Source organism: Phocoena sinus, chromosome 11 (genome assembly GCF_008692025.1).
Source record: "Phocoena sinus isolate mPhoSin1 chromosome 11, mPhoSin1.pri, whole genome shotgun sequence".
Classification (NCBI taxonomy): domain Eukaryota; kingdom Metazoa; phylum Chordata; class Mammalia; order Artiodactyla; family Phocoenidae; genus Phocoena; species Phocoena sinus.
Window position 1 is genome coordinate 19,514,439 of NC_045773.1, and position 18,062 is coordinate 19,532,500.

The 18,062-nt window shown below is 41.7% G+C and overlaps 1 protein-coding gene across 13 annotated transcripts in view; it reads left to right on the top strand.

Annotated features, from left to right (window-relative positions):
• The window catches only part of FOXP1 (forkhead box P1), a 601,805-nt gene that overhangs the window by 532,628 nt on the left and 51,115 nt on the right, over nucleotides 1-18,062 (top strand). For all 13 annotated transcript variants that reach the window (XM_032648540.1, XM_032648545.1, XM_032648541.1 and 10 more), the window contains one exon: nucleotides 10,202-10,306. In XM_032648540.1, coding sequence (XP_032504431.1) covers nucleotides 10,202-10,306 — 105 coding nt within the window. The remainder of the gene's footprint in view (nucleotides 1-10,201; nucleotides 10,307-18,062) is intronic.

Genomic DNA, 18,062 nt, shown 5'->3' on the forward strand with positions numbered 1-18,062 from the left:
TGAGAGCAGATAATAACAATAATCTCCATCGTTGTTTAAAAGCACAAATCTGGCACTTAACAGACTAATTCACAGTCACTCCAACTGCAAGTTTTCCTCATGAATATCATATCACAAGGGAATGTGAAATCCTCTAATTAAACATGATTTGAAAAGCAGCAGAAAATTGAGACGATGAATGTTCTGGGGAAGGAGAGTCAAGGATTCACTGCGTGGGAGAGGGAAAGGGAGAAGCCTGTGTGTGCATCTACCAGTTTGCAGAGGACTCCATCTTTCCTTGCTCTAGAGTAGGCCCTTTAATGGGCTTTAGTAAAACGCCCATCTCCTTGCGGTGAGATTATAGAGCTGATTGCCAACTTGCTTTTGGAAACCTGATTAATAAACACCTAAGGATGGAGTATTTCCGAAATGAGCACAGATTAAGGCCGCGTGCTGGAAATGTAAGGCCAAAGTCATGTCCCAACTCTTCAGTGTAAAAGAAGCAGCCCATTTGCTTCTTGAAGTGTTTTCAGTGAAAGTTAAAGGAGAAAGGTCATGTTCACAAAGGCACCAGGAAAAAAGATACAGTGCTTGAGTCGCCCTTTCCCCTGTTCCCACGTATCATTTGCACTTTTCCAAGGCCAGTGTAGGACCTTTCCCCCCAGATGCTACCGTATAACACATGAGGAAACTTGACCTGTCCTTTTATTTACTGCAAGAGACTGGGATTTGACTCCTGGCTGGTTTTGAGGAGTTATACTCTAGTATGAAAAGTATTCAAACAATAAACTCTAAGATGGAAAATTGTGCTCGATATATAAGTAATCATCTCTTCGGCTCTTGTGAATCTACGTTGTTCTTTTTAATATGGTCATCTGTGATCAAGTTCCGAAGCCAGCTCAACTAGTTTGGTTTCATTCAAGTAGACGTAGTGTGCATATCAGAAATACTTGATGTCAGTTCGTTCTTGAAAATTTAGTGTAAAAGCATCTGAAGTCTGATGATATTTTATTTTCAGTTATCACTTCATCACTCGAAATCAAATTCAGGCTCCCATATTCAAACCTAAGAAATTTGGTACGTTACTTAAAATCTTACTGAGAGTAGGTTATGGTAGCAAAGTAGAAGTCGGGGAGATGTGATAAGAACTAAAAAGTAAAGAGAAAAGAGAAAGAAGGAAAGTAGGATCGCTTTTGTGTAAGTTGTCGTTAAAGAATTAAAGCAAAAGAAAGAAATAGGTTTAAAACAGCAGTGGCTTCCGCTGACGTGTGCTCTTGTTATGATCACAGTTTAGTGGAAAGTACTTTTTATTAATAGGTAGCCCGGAAACTGTGTCTGAAGAGAACACCTTGCTGGAAACCTGAGGTATCTGGAATAGTTTCACGTTTTTGGCTAGGAATGAGCATCTCCTGGTCACCAAAATCATAGGCTGTGATGGATCTGAGTGGGGAAGATTCCATGGCTGACAGTGTTACGGGATGGGCACAAAGAAGCGTGTGCGCATGGACATGAGACCAAAGAATTGGAAAGCAGACAGACAGACAAGGAGAGACTTGAGCCAGAGACAGGCACAGATGTGGTTTGTCAGAACGGGTGTTCATCATTAGTGTCCTGGCTGCCTGCCTCAGGGTCAGCATTGCACTAACGTTGGCTGGATGGATGAAAAGCCAACGTGGTGGGAAAGAGGCAGGTGGCCAGTGGGCAAAGGGGGTTAGTTGCGATTTTTGGTGTCTGTATCTGCGGGGCGTGGGGAAGGGTTTAGAAGAAGAGAGCTTCCTGCCCCGCCCCCCAGCAGAGGTAAGGGCGTGGATCTCATTCATTCCTTTAACCCATCCTCATTAAGCACCTACTCCTTCTTCATCTTGTCAATAACAAGGTATGTCATTTGTGCCACACCCTCTCTCATCTGCATAACTGGTAGAAGTTTGCTGGAGGCGTTCCCAACTGGGAGAAGCAGCACAGGTCATCATGTGTGATCCCCTTTGGTTTTCAAATGAGGAATTGGAGGGCAGGGCAGTTAAATGACTTGCAGGTTCCTGGTTTTTAGCGCATCTACAATGCGGAATGAGGTTTTCATTCACCTGGCACCCACCCCTCCCCATAGAGAAATATTACTGACCTTCAATAAAAGGGTAAGTTACACTCCACTTATTTGTTAGGCAGAGAGGTGCACCAAGTACATTCTGAAAAGACTTCCCGGCACACAAAGGATCAACAGGATCTGGAAAATAAAAATTGTCCCTCGGCACTCATTCCTTAAAACCTTCAGTTGCTCAAGTTTTATTTTTATTAAAAATTTATCGCTGCCCCCCCCAATTAAACTTCAAAACTTACTTTATAACAATGTGATTTCAAGAGTTATTTTATATTTTGAGTATAAATTCTTTTGAGAATGGGAGTAGTACATCTGGGAAAAAGAAATCCAGCAAAAGTGAAGCAAAAAAAAAAAAAAGAGAGAGAGAAAAGAAAAAAAAAAAACCCTCCAATCTTTACATTTATGTTCATTTGGCTTTTTGGCAAAGGTGCCAACACAGCACAGTTCATCTGGAGTAGAACAGTCTTTTCATCAAATGGTGCTGGGACAACGTGCAAAATGAAGTTGGACACCTACCTCACACAAAATACAGAAATTAACTCAAAATTGATTAAACGTGAGTGCTGAAGCTCTTGCAAGAGAACACAGGAATAGGTCTTTATTAGTTTGGCTCAGTCAGTGGTTTCTTAGATGCGACACCAAAAGCGCAGGGAAGCAAAGGGGGAGAAAGAAAAGATTGGACTTAATCAAAATCTAAAACTTTTATGCTTCAAAGCATACCATCGAGAAACTGAAAAGACAGTCCACAAAATGGGAATCGGTGTTTGCATATCATATATCTCATAATGGACTTGCGTGCAGAAAATATATACATGAGAAAAACTTTTGCAGTCCACAGTAAAAAGAACCCAGTGTTTCGTGGTTTTTTTTTTTTGCCGGTACGCGGGCCTCTCACTGTCGTGGCCTCTCCTGCTGCGGAGCACAGGCTCCGGACGCGCAGGCTCAGCGGCCATGGCTCACGGACCCAGCCGCTCCGCGGCACGTGGGATCCTCCCGGACCGGGGCACGAACCCGTGTCCCCTGCATCGGCAGGCGGACTCTCAACCACTGCACGACCAGGGAAGCCTGAACCCAGTGTTTTTTAATGGGCAAAGGATCTGAATAGACATTTCTCTAAAGAAGACACGCAAATGATCAGTAAGCACATGAGAAGGTGCTCAGCATCATTCATCTTTAAACAAACACAGATCAAAAGTACAAAAAGGTACCAATTTATATCCGCCGGGATGGCTAAGATAAAGACAGACACCTAGTGTTGGCAAGGATGTAGAGAAATTGGAACCCTCAAATAATGCTGCCCCTCTCAATCAAACTTTGAAACTTAGAACAATGTGATTTCAAAAGTTATTTTGAAAAAATACTAGTGCAGCTGCTTTGGAAATAGTCTGCTAATACGTTAACCATGGAATGACCACATGACCCAACAATTCTGTTCCTAGTTATATACCCCAAATTATTGAAAACTTATACTCAAACAGGTACATGTACCTGTATTTTCGTATCACCACTATTCACAATAGCCAAAATGTAGAAACCTCCCAACTGTTGATCAGCAGATGAATGGATGAACAAGATGTGTTAGATACATAAAGTGGAATAGTATTCAGCCATAAGAAAGGAAATGAAGCGCTGACACATGCTACAGTGTGGATGGACCTCCGAAACATTACGTTAAGTGAAAGAAGCCAGACACTTAAGACCACATGTTATGCGATTCCATTTATATGAAATGTTCAGAATAGACAAACGTCTGGAAGCAGAAGGTCGATTAGTGGTTGGCAGGGACTAGGGGAGTGACTGCTAATGGGTCCAGGGTTTCTTTTTGGTGTGATATAAAATGTTCTAAAATTACACTGTGGTGGTGGTTTTACAACCCCGGGAATATTGCATTATATACTTCGTATACACCATTGAGTTATGTACTTTATTTGTTTATTTATGGCCGCACCCTGTGGCTTGCGGTATCTTAGTTCCCCGAGCAGGAATGGAACCCAGGCCCTCACGGTGAAAGTGCCGAGGACCACGCTAACCACTGGACGGCGCTAACCACCGAACCGCCAGGGAATTCCCTGAATTATGTACTTCAAATGAATGAGTTGTATGGGATACGAATTATACCTCATTGAAGCTTAGAAAAATGTATTCCATCAGTTGGAGCCGTTAGAGAATGCCCAGCAGTCTTCCGTAACTTAATATATCAAACAAGACGCTAGTGAAATGGAATACAATTTATAATTTGGGGTTGATTGGTGGGGGGCAAGGGGAGAAGTTATAAACCTTAATGGGCACAGATGTAGCCTTTTGTTACAGATGAATCAGAAATTGAGAAAACAAACAGAGGGCAAATTTGGAAAAGGGAAAAAACAAATAGGACGAGACTTAGAAGGCAGACGTGAGAACGTAGGTCAGGGCACAGGAAAAGCTGGAGGCGTGCCTTTAGGAGAAAAGAAAATTGGCATTGAGGTGTACAGCAAGGTGTCTGTGCTTTTCTTTTTTCTTCAGATTCTTTCCCATTGTAGTTTATTACAAGATATTGAATATAGTTCCCTGTGCTGTACAGTAGATCCTTGTTGATTATTTATTTTATATATAGTAGTGTGTATGTCAATCCCAAACTCCTAATTGGTCCTCTCCCCTCCCTTTCCCCTTCGGTAACCGTAAGTTTGTTTTCTGTATCTGTGAGTCTGTTTCTGTTTTGTAAATAAGTTCATTTGTATGTTTTTTTTTTTTTTTTTTTTTTAGATTCCACATATAAACGATACCATATGAAATTTGCCTTTCTCTGTCAGATTTAGTTCACTTAGTACGATAATCTCTAGGTCCTCCATCCATGTTGCTGCAGGTGACAATATTTCATTCTTTTTTGTGTACGTATACCACACAAGAAGGAAGTTGATCCTTCTCATCTGTCGATGGACACTTAGGTTTCTTCGATGTCTTGGCTCTTGGGGTGCATGTATTTTTTTGACTTAGAGTTTCCCTCAGCTATATGCCCAGGAGTGGGGTTGCTGGACCATATGTAACTCTATTTTTAGTTTTTTAAGGAAACTCCATACTGTTTTCCGTAGTGGCTACACCAGTCTCCGTTCCCAACGGTGTAGGAGGGTTCCCTTTTGTCTGAGGTGTCTGTGCTTTTCCTCTCCTTCAAAGATGATTCTCTTGGTTACTACCGCAGGGAAAATCAGCTTACAGGACCAAGAGCACAGGGCCACTAAAGTCTACAGGCTGCAGTAAGAAGCTGTTCTTAGTTTTAGCAGTGATTCTAGTTCAAGTTTTGGCTAAGTAATGCACTTGGGAAGGGAGTAGTGAATAGTCACTGCTGCAAAACCATAACCATCATGTAAAATCTTCTCAAAGTCCAAAGTCAGTGTTGAAATTAAGGCTCTGGCTGGTATACTTTGATATAGGAAGAATAAATACCAAAACAAGTCTTAAATAAATGTCAGTGACACCATTACATCATACTGAATAATACAGAGTGTATTTAGTATTAGGTAATGTCAGGAATTATTATTACCTGTTTTTGTGTAGTTACACACTTTTCATGGCAAGTTGGTTCTTCCTAACCTGAAATGCTGTCACTGTTTCGTGTTAATAAATATATCGATTTTTTACATACCAAGGGTCATCAGGAGAAATTTAAACCATGTGGCTTTTCTTGATTGTGTACTATCTGCGTTTTAAATATTTGGACTAAAAGTAAATAATAGAAGGTGTGAATGCTCTTTTCTCAAGTGGATTGGCATCATCCTGGTCTGTACCTTCAAGACATTTTTTAAAAGGCAAACATTAATTTAGTGTATATCCACACAGACATTAAATAGAATAATATTATTGTCTGTATGAGTCTGTCTCGCATTTATTGAGCCCATGTTCTGTGTTAGGTACCGAGTGGGTAGAGATGAACTAGTTGTGATTCCCTGTCCCTAAAACTTTTCAACCTGGGAGTTCATAGTAAAAAATAGTTTATTGAACAATTGACCCTGAAGTTCTGAAGTTTCATTTTGGGGCAAGCATGTTGAAATCCCTTTAAGATCAAATACATCTATTTATTCAGCACTTCATTCAGCATTTATTCAGCACTGATCTTGGCAGCTTTTCAGAAGTTCTGCTTCTCACATGGGTGAGCTACCCGTAATCAGTATATTTAGACGATTGGGCTCACAGGCTTTCTCTGACCGTCAGATGTTGAGATGGTCATTCTTCCATCAAGTTTCATCCTGGAAATGGAATTCTAAATTCATTCAAGTTTAACAATTCCTGTACTCATTTTTTTTTTTTTTCTAATTTCCCATCTTGTCCCTTTTGGCAAGTTCTGAAAGGCAGTAAGGGTATAAAGGCTTGTTCCACTTCTCTGATGAAACAGAAAAGTTTCCATTCAGGGGTACAGCTGGTGGGGTCTAACGATGCTTCATCCGGAATGACTGAAGGGCCAGAAGTGAGACTCAGCCACACAGGCAGCAAGTATACGGCATTTGCTACACCAGCATCAGGGTGAGTGGCAGGCTGGAAGTCGAGTCCTGCATGGCGCTTGATTTTTTCATGTGTGTGTGTATGTCTCTGTATGGGTTTGTGTGTGTGTGTGTGTGTGTGTGTGTGTGTGTGTGTGTGTGTGTGTGTGTGTGTATACGTATATTTAACAATTGCACGGCAGAAAACACCTACAACGCACAAAATTAAAACCTCGAAAGACACAAAAAAAACGATACACTGAAAATCCCGCTTCTCTGCTCCCCGCCCCACCGCAATGCCCGGTCCCCCGCCCCAGAGGCGACAAGCGTTAAGAGTATCTTATGTATCTTTGCAGAAATACTCCACCAGGGCATCACTGCCAGTCTGTTCTTCTTCCTTTCAAAGCCAAGCACTTTATCTCAGACAGTTGTATATTTTAAAGTGTCCAAATATGAAAAGCAAGTGACAGCAGTATGTATCCCGTGTTTCCATGTTTGTAAACTAGAGCCCACGAGAAGGAGAGTGCAGTGTGGTGATGTGCCGGGGTGCCCGCACCGTTGGCCAGGGTAGTGTTGCGTTAGGTGTGGGACGAGGGTGGGGGCAAAGTTGAGCCAACACAGCATGAGGTGAACTTTTAAAAATAAGAACATATAATGCTTTCATGATAAAAAAAAATACAGTTTTAACACAGAGGCACATTTTCAAGAGGTCCACTGAGTATGTAAGTATGTACGTGTGCCAGGAGTTGGCATTCCTCTAGCCTTCAGGGTGTGACTGGTGATGCTTCTGAGGCTTTAGTGAGTGGTCATTGGTCCTTTTCTTTGAAATAAGGATATTAAGTTGAACCAAAAATAAATTCTTAGCGGAGAGTAGTTTTTATTCAGTCCAAGGAGCCTGGACAAATAAGTCAGCCTAGAAACGGGGGGCGGGGGTTAGGGTGGAGGTGGCACACGTGCTGAATTCTGTAGTTTTATTTCTAGTTGTACATTCCTCTAGTGAAGGCATGGTACATTCTTTCATCCTGTTACTTTCAGAACCCTCTTGGCTTAACCCACAAGGCACAGTAGAATAACCATTGGCAGTTTTTAACTGATATGCTAATTTTATATCCTAACTAGTTGAGGCTCCTCTTTTCCAACCTAAAGAATCACACAAAATAGGTATAATGGCTGAGAGTGTACTGGGCAGGTAGCATTTCTCAAGAGCAACTTAATGGAGTATTAAATGGTCAATCTTAAAACGTAGTACTCATTTAACTGAGTGATTCCATTTCTCTGAATATATCTTCTAGTAAAAAGCAGTTATATACTGGAATGTTTGGCCTGGTAAAAGTTAATTTCTAACATTATTCATAAATATTAGAAACATGAAGGGAATCTCGGTGTCCAAAATAGAGGGATGGTTATATCAATTTTGGCAGATAGCTCGAGCTAAGAGGGTATATGACAGACTGTTACACATCAGTAACTGAAGCTTTTGAAGATTAGTTGATAACATGAGAGAGTATTTTCAAAATTATCTAAAATTTAAAAGGATGCAAATCTTCATGCCTAATTTGTCAAAAATTGTGTGTGTGTGTGTGTGTGTGTGTGTGTGTGTGTGTACTTGAGGGTAGTTATTTCTTTTCAAGATTTTTCAAGGATTTTATAACAAATATATACTAACGCATTTAGGATTGTGAAAATACTTTAAATAATGTTAATAAAATTGGTAAAGAGAAGAGTTATTATGGTTGGATCTTTTTTCTTTTTCCTTGTAAGATATTGGTAGGAACAGTTTTCTTTTTAAATGATATCCTTCCCTCTCAGATATTCTGAGAATCTTGGTACTTTGAAGGATTCTTGGATGTTAAATGTTGCCAGTAATTTTTTTTAATTCTATTTTCATATCATACCTCTTTTATTCTTTTTTTTTTTTTTTTTTTTTGTGGTACGCGGGCCTCTCACTGTTGTGGCCTCTCCTGCTGCGGAGCACAGGCTCCGGACGCGCAGGCCCAGCGGCCATGGGTCACGGGCCCAGCCGCTCTGCGGCATGTGGGATCCTCCCGGACCGGGGCACGAACCCGCGTCCCCTGCATCGGCAGGCGGACTCTCAACCACTGCGCCACCAGGGAAGCCCCCTCTTTTATTCTTTAAAGACTCTGAAGGTGAACAAAGATAGGTAGTCATTCTTTCCTTCGGTCCGGTGGAATTTTACCCTCGTAACTGCTCAGAGAATATCATTGTATCATTGGGCTTTGGAAACCTCACTGTAACTACCTTAGTTCACTTGTGCTATTCTTCTCTCTCATGGGGGCACCTTTCAGTGCTTTCCTAAGTTAGTTTTCTGCATTTTTTGTTTGTTGTAGTTTCCCAGCTTTGTTTTCTATTGTCAGGGAAACTAGCTTATTATTTTCAAATTTTATTAGATTTCCAAGCAAATCATTGAAAAGCCACAGGGAGACCTATGGATCTTTGATAAAGTGTTGTTCAGTGTATACGTGTGTTTGGTATTCATGACCCTCAGTTTAAATGTTCATAATACATTCACTGTGGATTAATTATGTTATAAGTCAGGGACAAGTGGCATTTGTGTATGTCTGCTCTACGAATGTGAATCGATAAAATATATGACTACACATCCTGGGGGTTATATAAACTACAGGCCTCTCGTGTGTGTGTGTGTGTGTGTGTGTGTGTGTGTGAAATCATAATTCAGTGTGCTTGAAGTTCAAAGTCAGGCAGCGGCAGTGGAGTAAGTTGCAAAATAGCCCTTTCCTTGAAGACAGTGTGCTTTAGTACGAAACGGAACTCTTAATGTCAGTTTTATGTTTCTATTTGACAGAGTCTAAGGTTATGGAAACGACTGTAAAAATAATTTGTCTGAAAGAAGTCTGGATGCGGAAATCTAATAGAGAAAATATTTGAGAATATGGTTCATCAGCAAGTACAACAGATACACTCTTCTGAGTGCCACATGGCACGGATCAAAGCATCCCATGACCTGCATCCGTGTGGCCCAATCATTACCTATTGATTGGCACCCCACGGGAGGATTAACCCTTTCATGTTCATGCCAAGTTTTCTTTCACTCTTTGGTGTTAGTAATTTTAGGGATAGAATCTTCCTGCCGCTGTGAGCTTTTTTTTTTTTTTTTTTTAAGTTAATCATCTACTTGGATACATTTGTCTTTCTCAATTATTTTATTCTAACTTATTTAATTGCACTCTTCTTTGCTTGATAAACTTAACCAGTGAAAAGATTTTACGATTTTGGGAATAATGTTGGTGGCAGAAGAGGGGGAGAAAAACATGTAATGTTCTGGGTAGAAAACAGCGAGAGAATCTCAAAATCAAGTACAGATGTTTTCATTTTCATTAGGTAGGTTAAACGATAAGTTCTAGCCTTTTAACGACTCCTTTGCAGTCGGAGTAGAGGGCTTTGCCTCTAACGAAAGCCTGTCGAGCACTTTTCATACGTGGTGGTACATTTGTAATGTTGGGCTGTTCGCATTTTGAAATTGAACTCTTGCTGTAAGTAGAGCGCCGTGCAAAAGTGATTCGTAAATTCCACAGGAAGAGGAAAGCACAGATTGGTTCACCTTCGGCCCCGTGGGCTGCCTCCTCTTACCTCGTACGTCTGGTGGGGTGGTTCTGCGCAGCCAACTTACTCTCTTGTCCTCTGTGTTTTCTTTCAGTTTGTCCCATGAGGAGCATCCCCATAGCCATCCTCTGTATGGACATGGCGTATGCAAGTGGCCTGGCTGTGAAGCAGTGTGTGAAGATTTCCAATCATTTCTAAAGTAAGAATGATTTGATATTGCTTTCTTCTCTTACGTAGCCGTCACCTCCCGCTCTTTGTACTCTTCCTCGTGAAGTGCCTTTTTGATGGCGAGTTTCACGCCACCATTTTGAGGGTAGCCTCTAAATCACCACGTCTAGCAGTGTCACGGGAATAGTTACAAAGTCTGTTGAGGGTTACCTTGTAAAGGGGGAAGGATTTACATCCAAGGGCATTTTTGATCCTCTTAGTAAGATCCTGTGTTTACTTATTTTCTCAGAATGACAGTGATTAAGTAAAAATTCTCCCAATATTAAACGTGCAGTAATTCAGTTTTCACTTCTGTTCACATCCCTACATATTAAATCAATGACATAGGCCCTAGCTCTAGCTTTATAAAATTGGTGTCAACTACTGGCCACTAATAGCTTTTGGTGATTGGGTCTCTTCTTTGGTTCTTCACAAATGACTTTATAAACGTAAGAAACGGATGCCCGGGGGAAGCTACCAATCTGATTCTTACCTTTCTGCATCGGTGTTGACTTCTGTTCAGATTCTTGTCCTTATAGGGAGGCGAGAGTAAGTTTAATTCCTGCAGTTAAAGTATGACTAAAGCTTGGGTTATCCCATTTGAATCTGTACCACTGATAAAGCATCCCCGTACGTAAATGGTACGTTCATCCTCTCCTAACCGAAGTGAAATGCTTCTGCACGACGTGTTAACATTTCCCTCATCTACGGTGCCTTGTCCTTGAAAAATATCGAGACGAAACCACCCTGCATTATTGACATCATATAAGTATATTCATAGTATCAGTGACTCACTGATGATGGAGTGAATATAATACTACATTATATTTAGTATATTTATCTATCATGCAAGAAGCAAACATGTGCACTTGTAAAACTCCTGTATATATAGGTGCGTGACGGTTTGCAAAGTGAGTGTCGGGACTGGGGGCAGTGGGGAGTCTTTGCCTCTGGCTTTTCTGTCTCATTCAAGCCCCAGGAAATAGAGGCGGGCTGATTTAACATGCAGGTGTATGGTTTTGTGCGGTCTTTCTATTATTAGAACAATCTCTGCATCTTTCTTTACAGACCTGGGTACAAATATTTTAATAAAGCCACACTTAGAGATAGATCTCGTGCTACCTGCAAGCGCTTTTGGTGAATATCATTTTTTTTGATTAGTGAGTGGGAGTCTGTGAAAACACTGTAGAGCTTCCCCGCTGTAATATTTTACTTCAAGAGCATTATGTGGTCCTTAAAAAGGGAAGTATGTAAAAATTTTTAAAAAGATATTTTACATTGTTTCTAAATATTAATACTCAAGAGCAGTGATACTTTATCTTAAATTAAGCAACAGTCCGTTACAATTATGATGATTCTGGTTAGAGCTATTGGGCTTTGTTCTCTCATAAATCCCTCATTGTAGAATCTTTGTTTTGTTGCTTCCTGATCACTTGCCTAACTGTTTTTAGATAACGAGACAAAAAGATCTTGGCAGAAACCACGTTTAAATTCTGATTTCACCTTCGGCACCAGTGCTACCTTTGATAAATATCTCGATGCTAATTTCACTCCTCTATAGAATGGCTAGAAAATACCTGTAAAATGATTTATTTTATAAAGTCTCCAGAACTATAAAATTGCTGTCAACATTTCTGGTGACATGTATCAGTTTTAGAGTCATGAGGGAAGAGGGCATTTTTCCAATCGATCACTCACACATTTTTGTTAATAGGCAAAGTATTTCCACTCTAATCCTCAAATCTTAGTCCCTTTTATTATGCGAGCTGGCGTTAAGGGTGTGTGTGTGTGTGTGTGTGTGTATGTGTGTGTGTGTGTATGTGTATGTGTATGTATATGTATGGGGGGGACAAATATACCTCCACAAAGAAACGGCACACTTTCAAACTACAGCGATTTCTAAGGAAAAGAATCTGAAGATCATCAGAATTAGAAGCTAGCTTGATTCCTTTTAAAAAGCCCTTTTCTCTTCTAAGGATATTAGGAGTCAGGCTCTTATGTAGGAAACCACTTATTTATTTTTCACTTCTATTCATGTCTCTATTATTTATTGTGGTTTTGCACACGACGTGGCATTTTTGCTCAGTGGAATTGGAATGCTCGCTGTGATCCCGCAACTGTTGCTTGTTTATTTCATAGTACTTATTTATTGACATATATTTGGCCAGAAGACTTCTGTTTGCAAGCTATAGAAAGCCAACTTTAATTGGCTTAAGCCAGAAAAAGCGGAGGATGGTAATTGGCTCCTGTGACGAGGAGGTCTGGTGGTACCACTGTCTTCAAGCCCATGACTGGACCCTGATGCTTGAACAAGGTTATTGGAGTATCGGTTCATTGCCCCTTAGCTCTGTTTTCTTCTTTGTTGCCTTCATTCTCAGGCTCTTGCCAAGTGGAACTGAAGAAGACAGATTTACCTGCCACAGGTTTATCCATCCCAGAATGCATCTCTTTTCCTGTAGTGCCAGGAACATGTCCTCAGCAGACTGTCATTGGCCCACATTGAGTCATGTGTTCTAGTTTTGAAGCAGTCACAGTGAGGCAGCCAGGCTTAAGTCACATGCCCACCTTCGGAGCAGAAGGAAAAGTTCACCCCACAGGAGCCACGTAGGGGCTGGGGATGAGAGGCTTGGTTCACAAAAGTGAAAAATGAGTCTTGCAAACCAGCCAAGGGGAAAGTAAATGCTGAATAAGAAAAAAACCCTCTAGAACTCAGAGTTCTCTTGGTGCTTTCCTGAGTTTATCCGTTGACCTGCGGTCTGTGACAACTTCAGGATTTTGAGTTTCTCCTACAGCATGATTTCAGCTGTGGGAAATTCAGAGTTGTCTTCAGCTTTCAAGATCTTGCCTAGAGTAGTGGAAAGTACGTTAGTCTTCTTGTGAACTCACGTCTCCCACGTGTGTGCTCCGTCTGAAGGGTAATCACATTGGCTTTAGCGAAACCAACTTTGCTTTCCATTGAGCTGGACGGAAAGAGCTGCCATACTTCTTGTGGTTCAAACAAAAGCCACATGGCCTCTTTGAATGACATCATAGTGGAGTCATTATTATCGGGAAGTGGGAAGTGATGTTTCAAACATTTCTTCTCAAACTGCCAGATTTGTAGGCGCTGAAAGCACCTCTTTCCTGGGCCCAGGAGTGGGCCATTATCCCACTTTAGAGGTGTTCTCTTATGGTTTTAGCAAATTGATACCGGTGGTGCTTAGATTCTCAAGGCAGTCTTACTCAACAAAAATGTAGTATTGCTCTGCCTTTGATTTAGGTGTTGCTTCACAGATTTCTTGTTTTTCTCACCTAAAAATCCCTGATTCTTCTAAATCCCCCGATTTTACACTCCCCTGGTAGAGCCCTGAACTGTGCAGCAGGCACAATTCCAAGTACTTTATGTATATAACTCGTTTAGTACAGCCACCTTATAGTGGTATTACTGTAGTATTACTCGCGACCTACGTTTAAGGAAACTAAGGCACAGCAGGGTTAACCAGTTTTCCCAAGGTCACACAGCTTATAAGAGGTGGAGTCAAGATCCAAACCCAGACAGGATGGCTTCATAGGACTTGCTCTTAACTGTTCTATAATACCGCCTGGTTAGAAGCAGCTCATTTTATTAACTGTGTGCTCTCTGCCTAAGGCAGTAGGTATAAAGGAAGCTTTGAAGAAAGGCAGAATGGGCAGTGAAGCTACTTGCTAGGAGTGCGTTCTTTGAGCTCAGTATCAGCACGTGTGTTTTGGGACGATAGTAATAACTACCTCTTGGGGTTGTGAGAGTGAAAAAGGTACCTCGTGTCAAGTGCCTGGCCCATAGCAGGCACTCTCGAAAAATATAAGTACTTCTTTTCTCGTCTACTTAAGTGTATTTTTTTTGAATTAATTAATTTTAATTTTTTTGGCTGTGTTGGGTCTTCGTTGCTGTGCGTGGGCTTTCTCTAGTTGCGGTGAGTGGGGGCTGCTCTTCTCGTTGCGGGGCACGGGCTTCTCACTGTCGTGGCTTCTCTTGTTGCGGAGCACGGGCTCTAGGTGCGCGGGCTTCAGTACTTGTGGCACTCGGGCTCAGTAGTTGTGGCGCATGGACTCTAGGCACGTGGGCTTCAGTAGTTGTGGCACACGGGCTCAGTAGTTGTGGCGCATGGGCTTAGTTGCTCCGTGGCATGTGGGATCTTCCCGGGTCGGGGATGGAATCCGTGTCCCCTGCATTGGCAGGCGGATTCTTAACCACTGCACCACCAGGGAAGCCTGCCTTAAGTGTATTTTTAAAAGAGAAATAATCGAAACTATCCAAACATGGCTGACCTCGTAACTAGGGAAGAGGTGGTGACTATGCAGAGCTTTGATATGTCAGAAGAGACCGTTCTTTAATATAATTTTTAACCAGAAATTTCTGGTAAGAAGTCCTACACAGTCGAATGTGATCTTAGGGCAAGGGTGGCAGGCTTTTTCCATAAAGGATCAGATAGTAAATATGATGGGCTTTTGCAGGCCATCCAGTCTCTGAGACAAGCACTCAGCTCTGCCATTGTAGCAGAGAAGCAGCCATAGGACCCTCTGTAAGGACTGGGTGTGGCTGTGTCCCTTGGACCAGTTTGCTGACCTCTGACCTAGGGTACAGTTTTTGGTGTCATTATGTTTTTAGCTGAGCCACATTCTTGCATTCCCTGGGCATCATCGCTCTCCTGGGTTACTTTAGTGTGGATTCACAGAGCCCTCATTTTTATTCGTATCGGGGGAGAATATCCGTGCCTGCCTTTTATACTTACCCGGGTTTGTGTTCTTCCACCTGGTTTTCAGGGTTCAGTATGAAAGAGCAGAGTGACTTGGCTTGGTAAGTGTCTTCCAGTCTTCTGTTGCTCAGGCTAGTTTAGAGAGGCCAAGATCAGTTGTTCAGGATGAAACTCCCATGTGACGATAAAATGCCACTGTTGACAGAGAGAGAGGTGAAAAGAAGGGAGGGGGGACTCACGGGTCCCAAAATGTGGCCCCCTTTTTTTTTTTTTTTTTCCCTCCTGAGGGAAGAAGTATCATAACTGTTGGTCAATCAAAACCAGAGATTTGACACTCTTCCGTGATCATTCTGCAGCGTTCGTTCCCAAGGTGAGGGGATACCACAGGGCCCTTGATTTCAAAGATAAATACTGTACAAATAACCATCCTGTTGTCTTTCCCTCCCAGCCAACAGAGGGGCGCTTTATCACAACCAGCAGGTACCCTGTCTATTGTGTGCATTTATTTCCCTGTTTCTTCTCCAAACAAGTTTTAGTTTTAGCGCTGATTATTTTTTTCCAGTCTATGCGCCGTTAAGTGATCATGTGACAGTGGTGTTTGTTGGAGGAGACTGACGCCAGCAGGTACTCACGCTAACTCTAACGCAGCCCGCCAGCCCTGCATCGCTCACAATCCTCCGATAACAGCCAAGCAAAGAGAAGCCCAGTACCATCCAGATAGGTGAAGCTCAGGGTGTCCTCCTGTCCTCTCCCCACTTGGATCAGGTTTTATTCTTTTTTTAACCAGGTCGAAGACACGGTCCTCGCCAATAAAAACAGGGATCTATAATTCTTCCCCTTTGCTTTTTGAAAAAGGGCCCATACCATTCTTTGGCAAGGTGGCGAGTGGATCTGAAGGCGAAATCATGACCACATTTTCCTGTTTCTGACTTAGAATGTAAAATCAGACACAGACCCCATAGTTTCACAAATACCAGTTCCTCATGTGTGTTTGGGAAAAATGTGTCCATTTCCCCTAGTTTTTCTTTTCGACAGTCACTTGCAGAACATCTAACAAAAGTATAATTTGGGCCCTTGCTTGATAGCCGTCTGAAAGAAATTGGGGTGTTTTTTTTTTGTTTTTTTGTCTGTTTCTGTTTTTATCTCCTAGTTATTGCTCATGGAGAGAAGCACCATGCCAGACAATCAAAACCCAAATTCCTTTGCATGTTAGTCAGATGTACATTACTTTTTAAAGCCAAAACAAATTTTATATGTGCTGTCATAGAAGACAGGGAGGATAATGCCACGAGGAAATGCCCAGCGGTGGAACTTCGACCCTTTCAAGAAGGTCGAGGGCTGGAGACAGCAGAGGACATTTATTTCATCACTAATTCACTTAAAAAAAAAAAAAAAAATTTTTTTTTTTCTCTGAATTTCACTTCTGAAAACTGTGAAGAGTTTCATGTGCAAGAAAGTCCTAAGTGCTGCTCTGTAATGTTTTCACAAGTGTTTTTATCATGGTAACATCTTGTTTACTTTAGTTCCCGGCCTAAAACTACTTGGAACATGTTAAGAAAACATTTCAAGAAAGCCTCCACAAAGAGGCTTTTGTTTTCACAGCCACCGCGAGGCTGCAAGGATCACAAAGGTGTTAACTTTCAGCCCCTTAAGCACTTCCACATGAAATTCCAGCACCAATGTTTGTGGTTTTGGAAAAACAAAGTGTACGTTAAAGAAACCAGGTATATGCTAATACACGTCGAAGGAGGCCGGATATCATAAATTGTTCCAAACCCGTTCGTGGCTCTGGGTTTGCACACCTGGATGTTCTGCAGTGAAATTACCTCTGGGGAGTGCAGGAGAGCGCGTGGAGGGGGACTAGTCTTCTAGAAGGTGGGCATATGCAAATGTGATTCTGGCCTCCCCATCTCAGTCACCGGAACTGGGGGAGGAAAATTTTCCCCCATCAGGGCCCAGGTGACAAGTCGTGGAGTTTTCCGCAATGAGCTTGATATGTTTCTGGATTTGACTTTCTCACTTACCGTGCCTTTTTGAGTTGTTTGACCGAGGAAGATCAGGTGGTACCAGAAAACATTTCCTTCCCCCTTGAAATGTCTCTCCTTTCACCTTTCTGACACTGTTCAGGAGTTCAAGACCTTTCCAAGTACTCAGAGGTCAGGGTGGCCTAAATACCACAGTGCCCTCTAGTGATCTGTAGAACGTTCGATAGAAAAGTTGAGACAAGTTTGCCAGAGGTAACCAGCCCAGTGCCACATCGCCTTGCTCACAAAGCAGCAGATAACATCGGAATGCATTGTTTCTTGCAGCAAACAGATTTTAGTCGGAAATGCAAATGAAGTTTAATTTTTCCTCGTAGGCTTTGAAAGCATTAGAAAAATTTCTGTCTACTTACGCAGCGCTGCACATCACTGTCTGTGTACCCAGCGCATTGTACCGCTGCAGAGACAGTGCTGTGTGTTCTTATATTTTAAGAGCCATTAGCTAGCCTAGGTGTTTCACGTGATCGCTTCCGGCCTGTAATTAGAAGGCATCGCTGAAAAGACAGGGGGATCGTCTTTGCTCCACACTTTTATTGACAGTGTCTACCATATTACGGCCATGTCTAAATGGTAAAATTTATTATTAGCAGTAGTGTCACAAAAGTCTGAGACAGCGATTTTCCTTTCAATAAAAGTAGTTAAAAACCTTTTAGAAAATCCATAATTTTGATGGCTGGCACTTCATAAATGTATAACTGGTACTTTTTAGCTGTCTCTTTAGGGAAAAATGAGTTTTATCACTTGCAGTACCTGGGTTAATGAAATTGTGTGTTGGAATTTAGCCAGGATGAAAGATGAGATCATTCCCAGATACTAATATTGGCAACAGGTCTCATAAAAAGCTCTGACTCTTGAGTGAAGTATCATTCGATTTTTAAAATTATTATTATTATTTTATTTAAACTGAGGGATTAAGCTCATTGTCATCTTCAAAGTTTCAGTGCTGGCGAGAGTCTCATTTGGCCTCCCATTCGAAACCCAGCGACCTAAA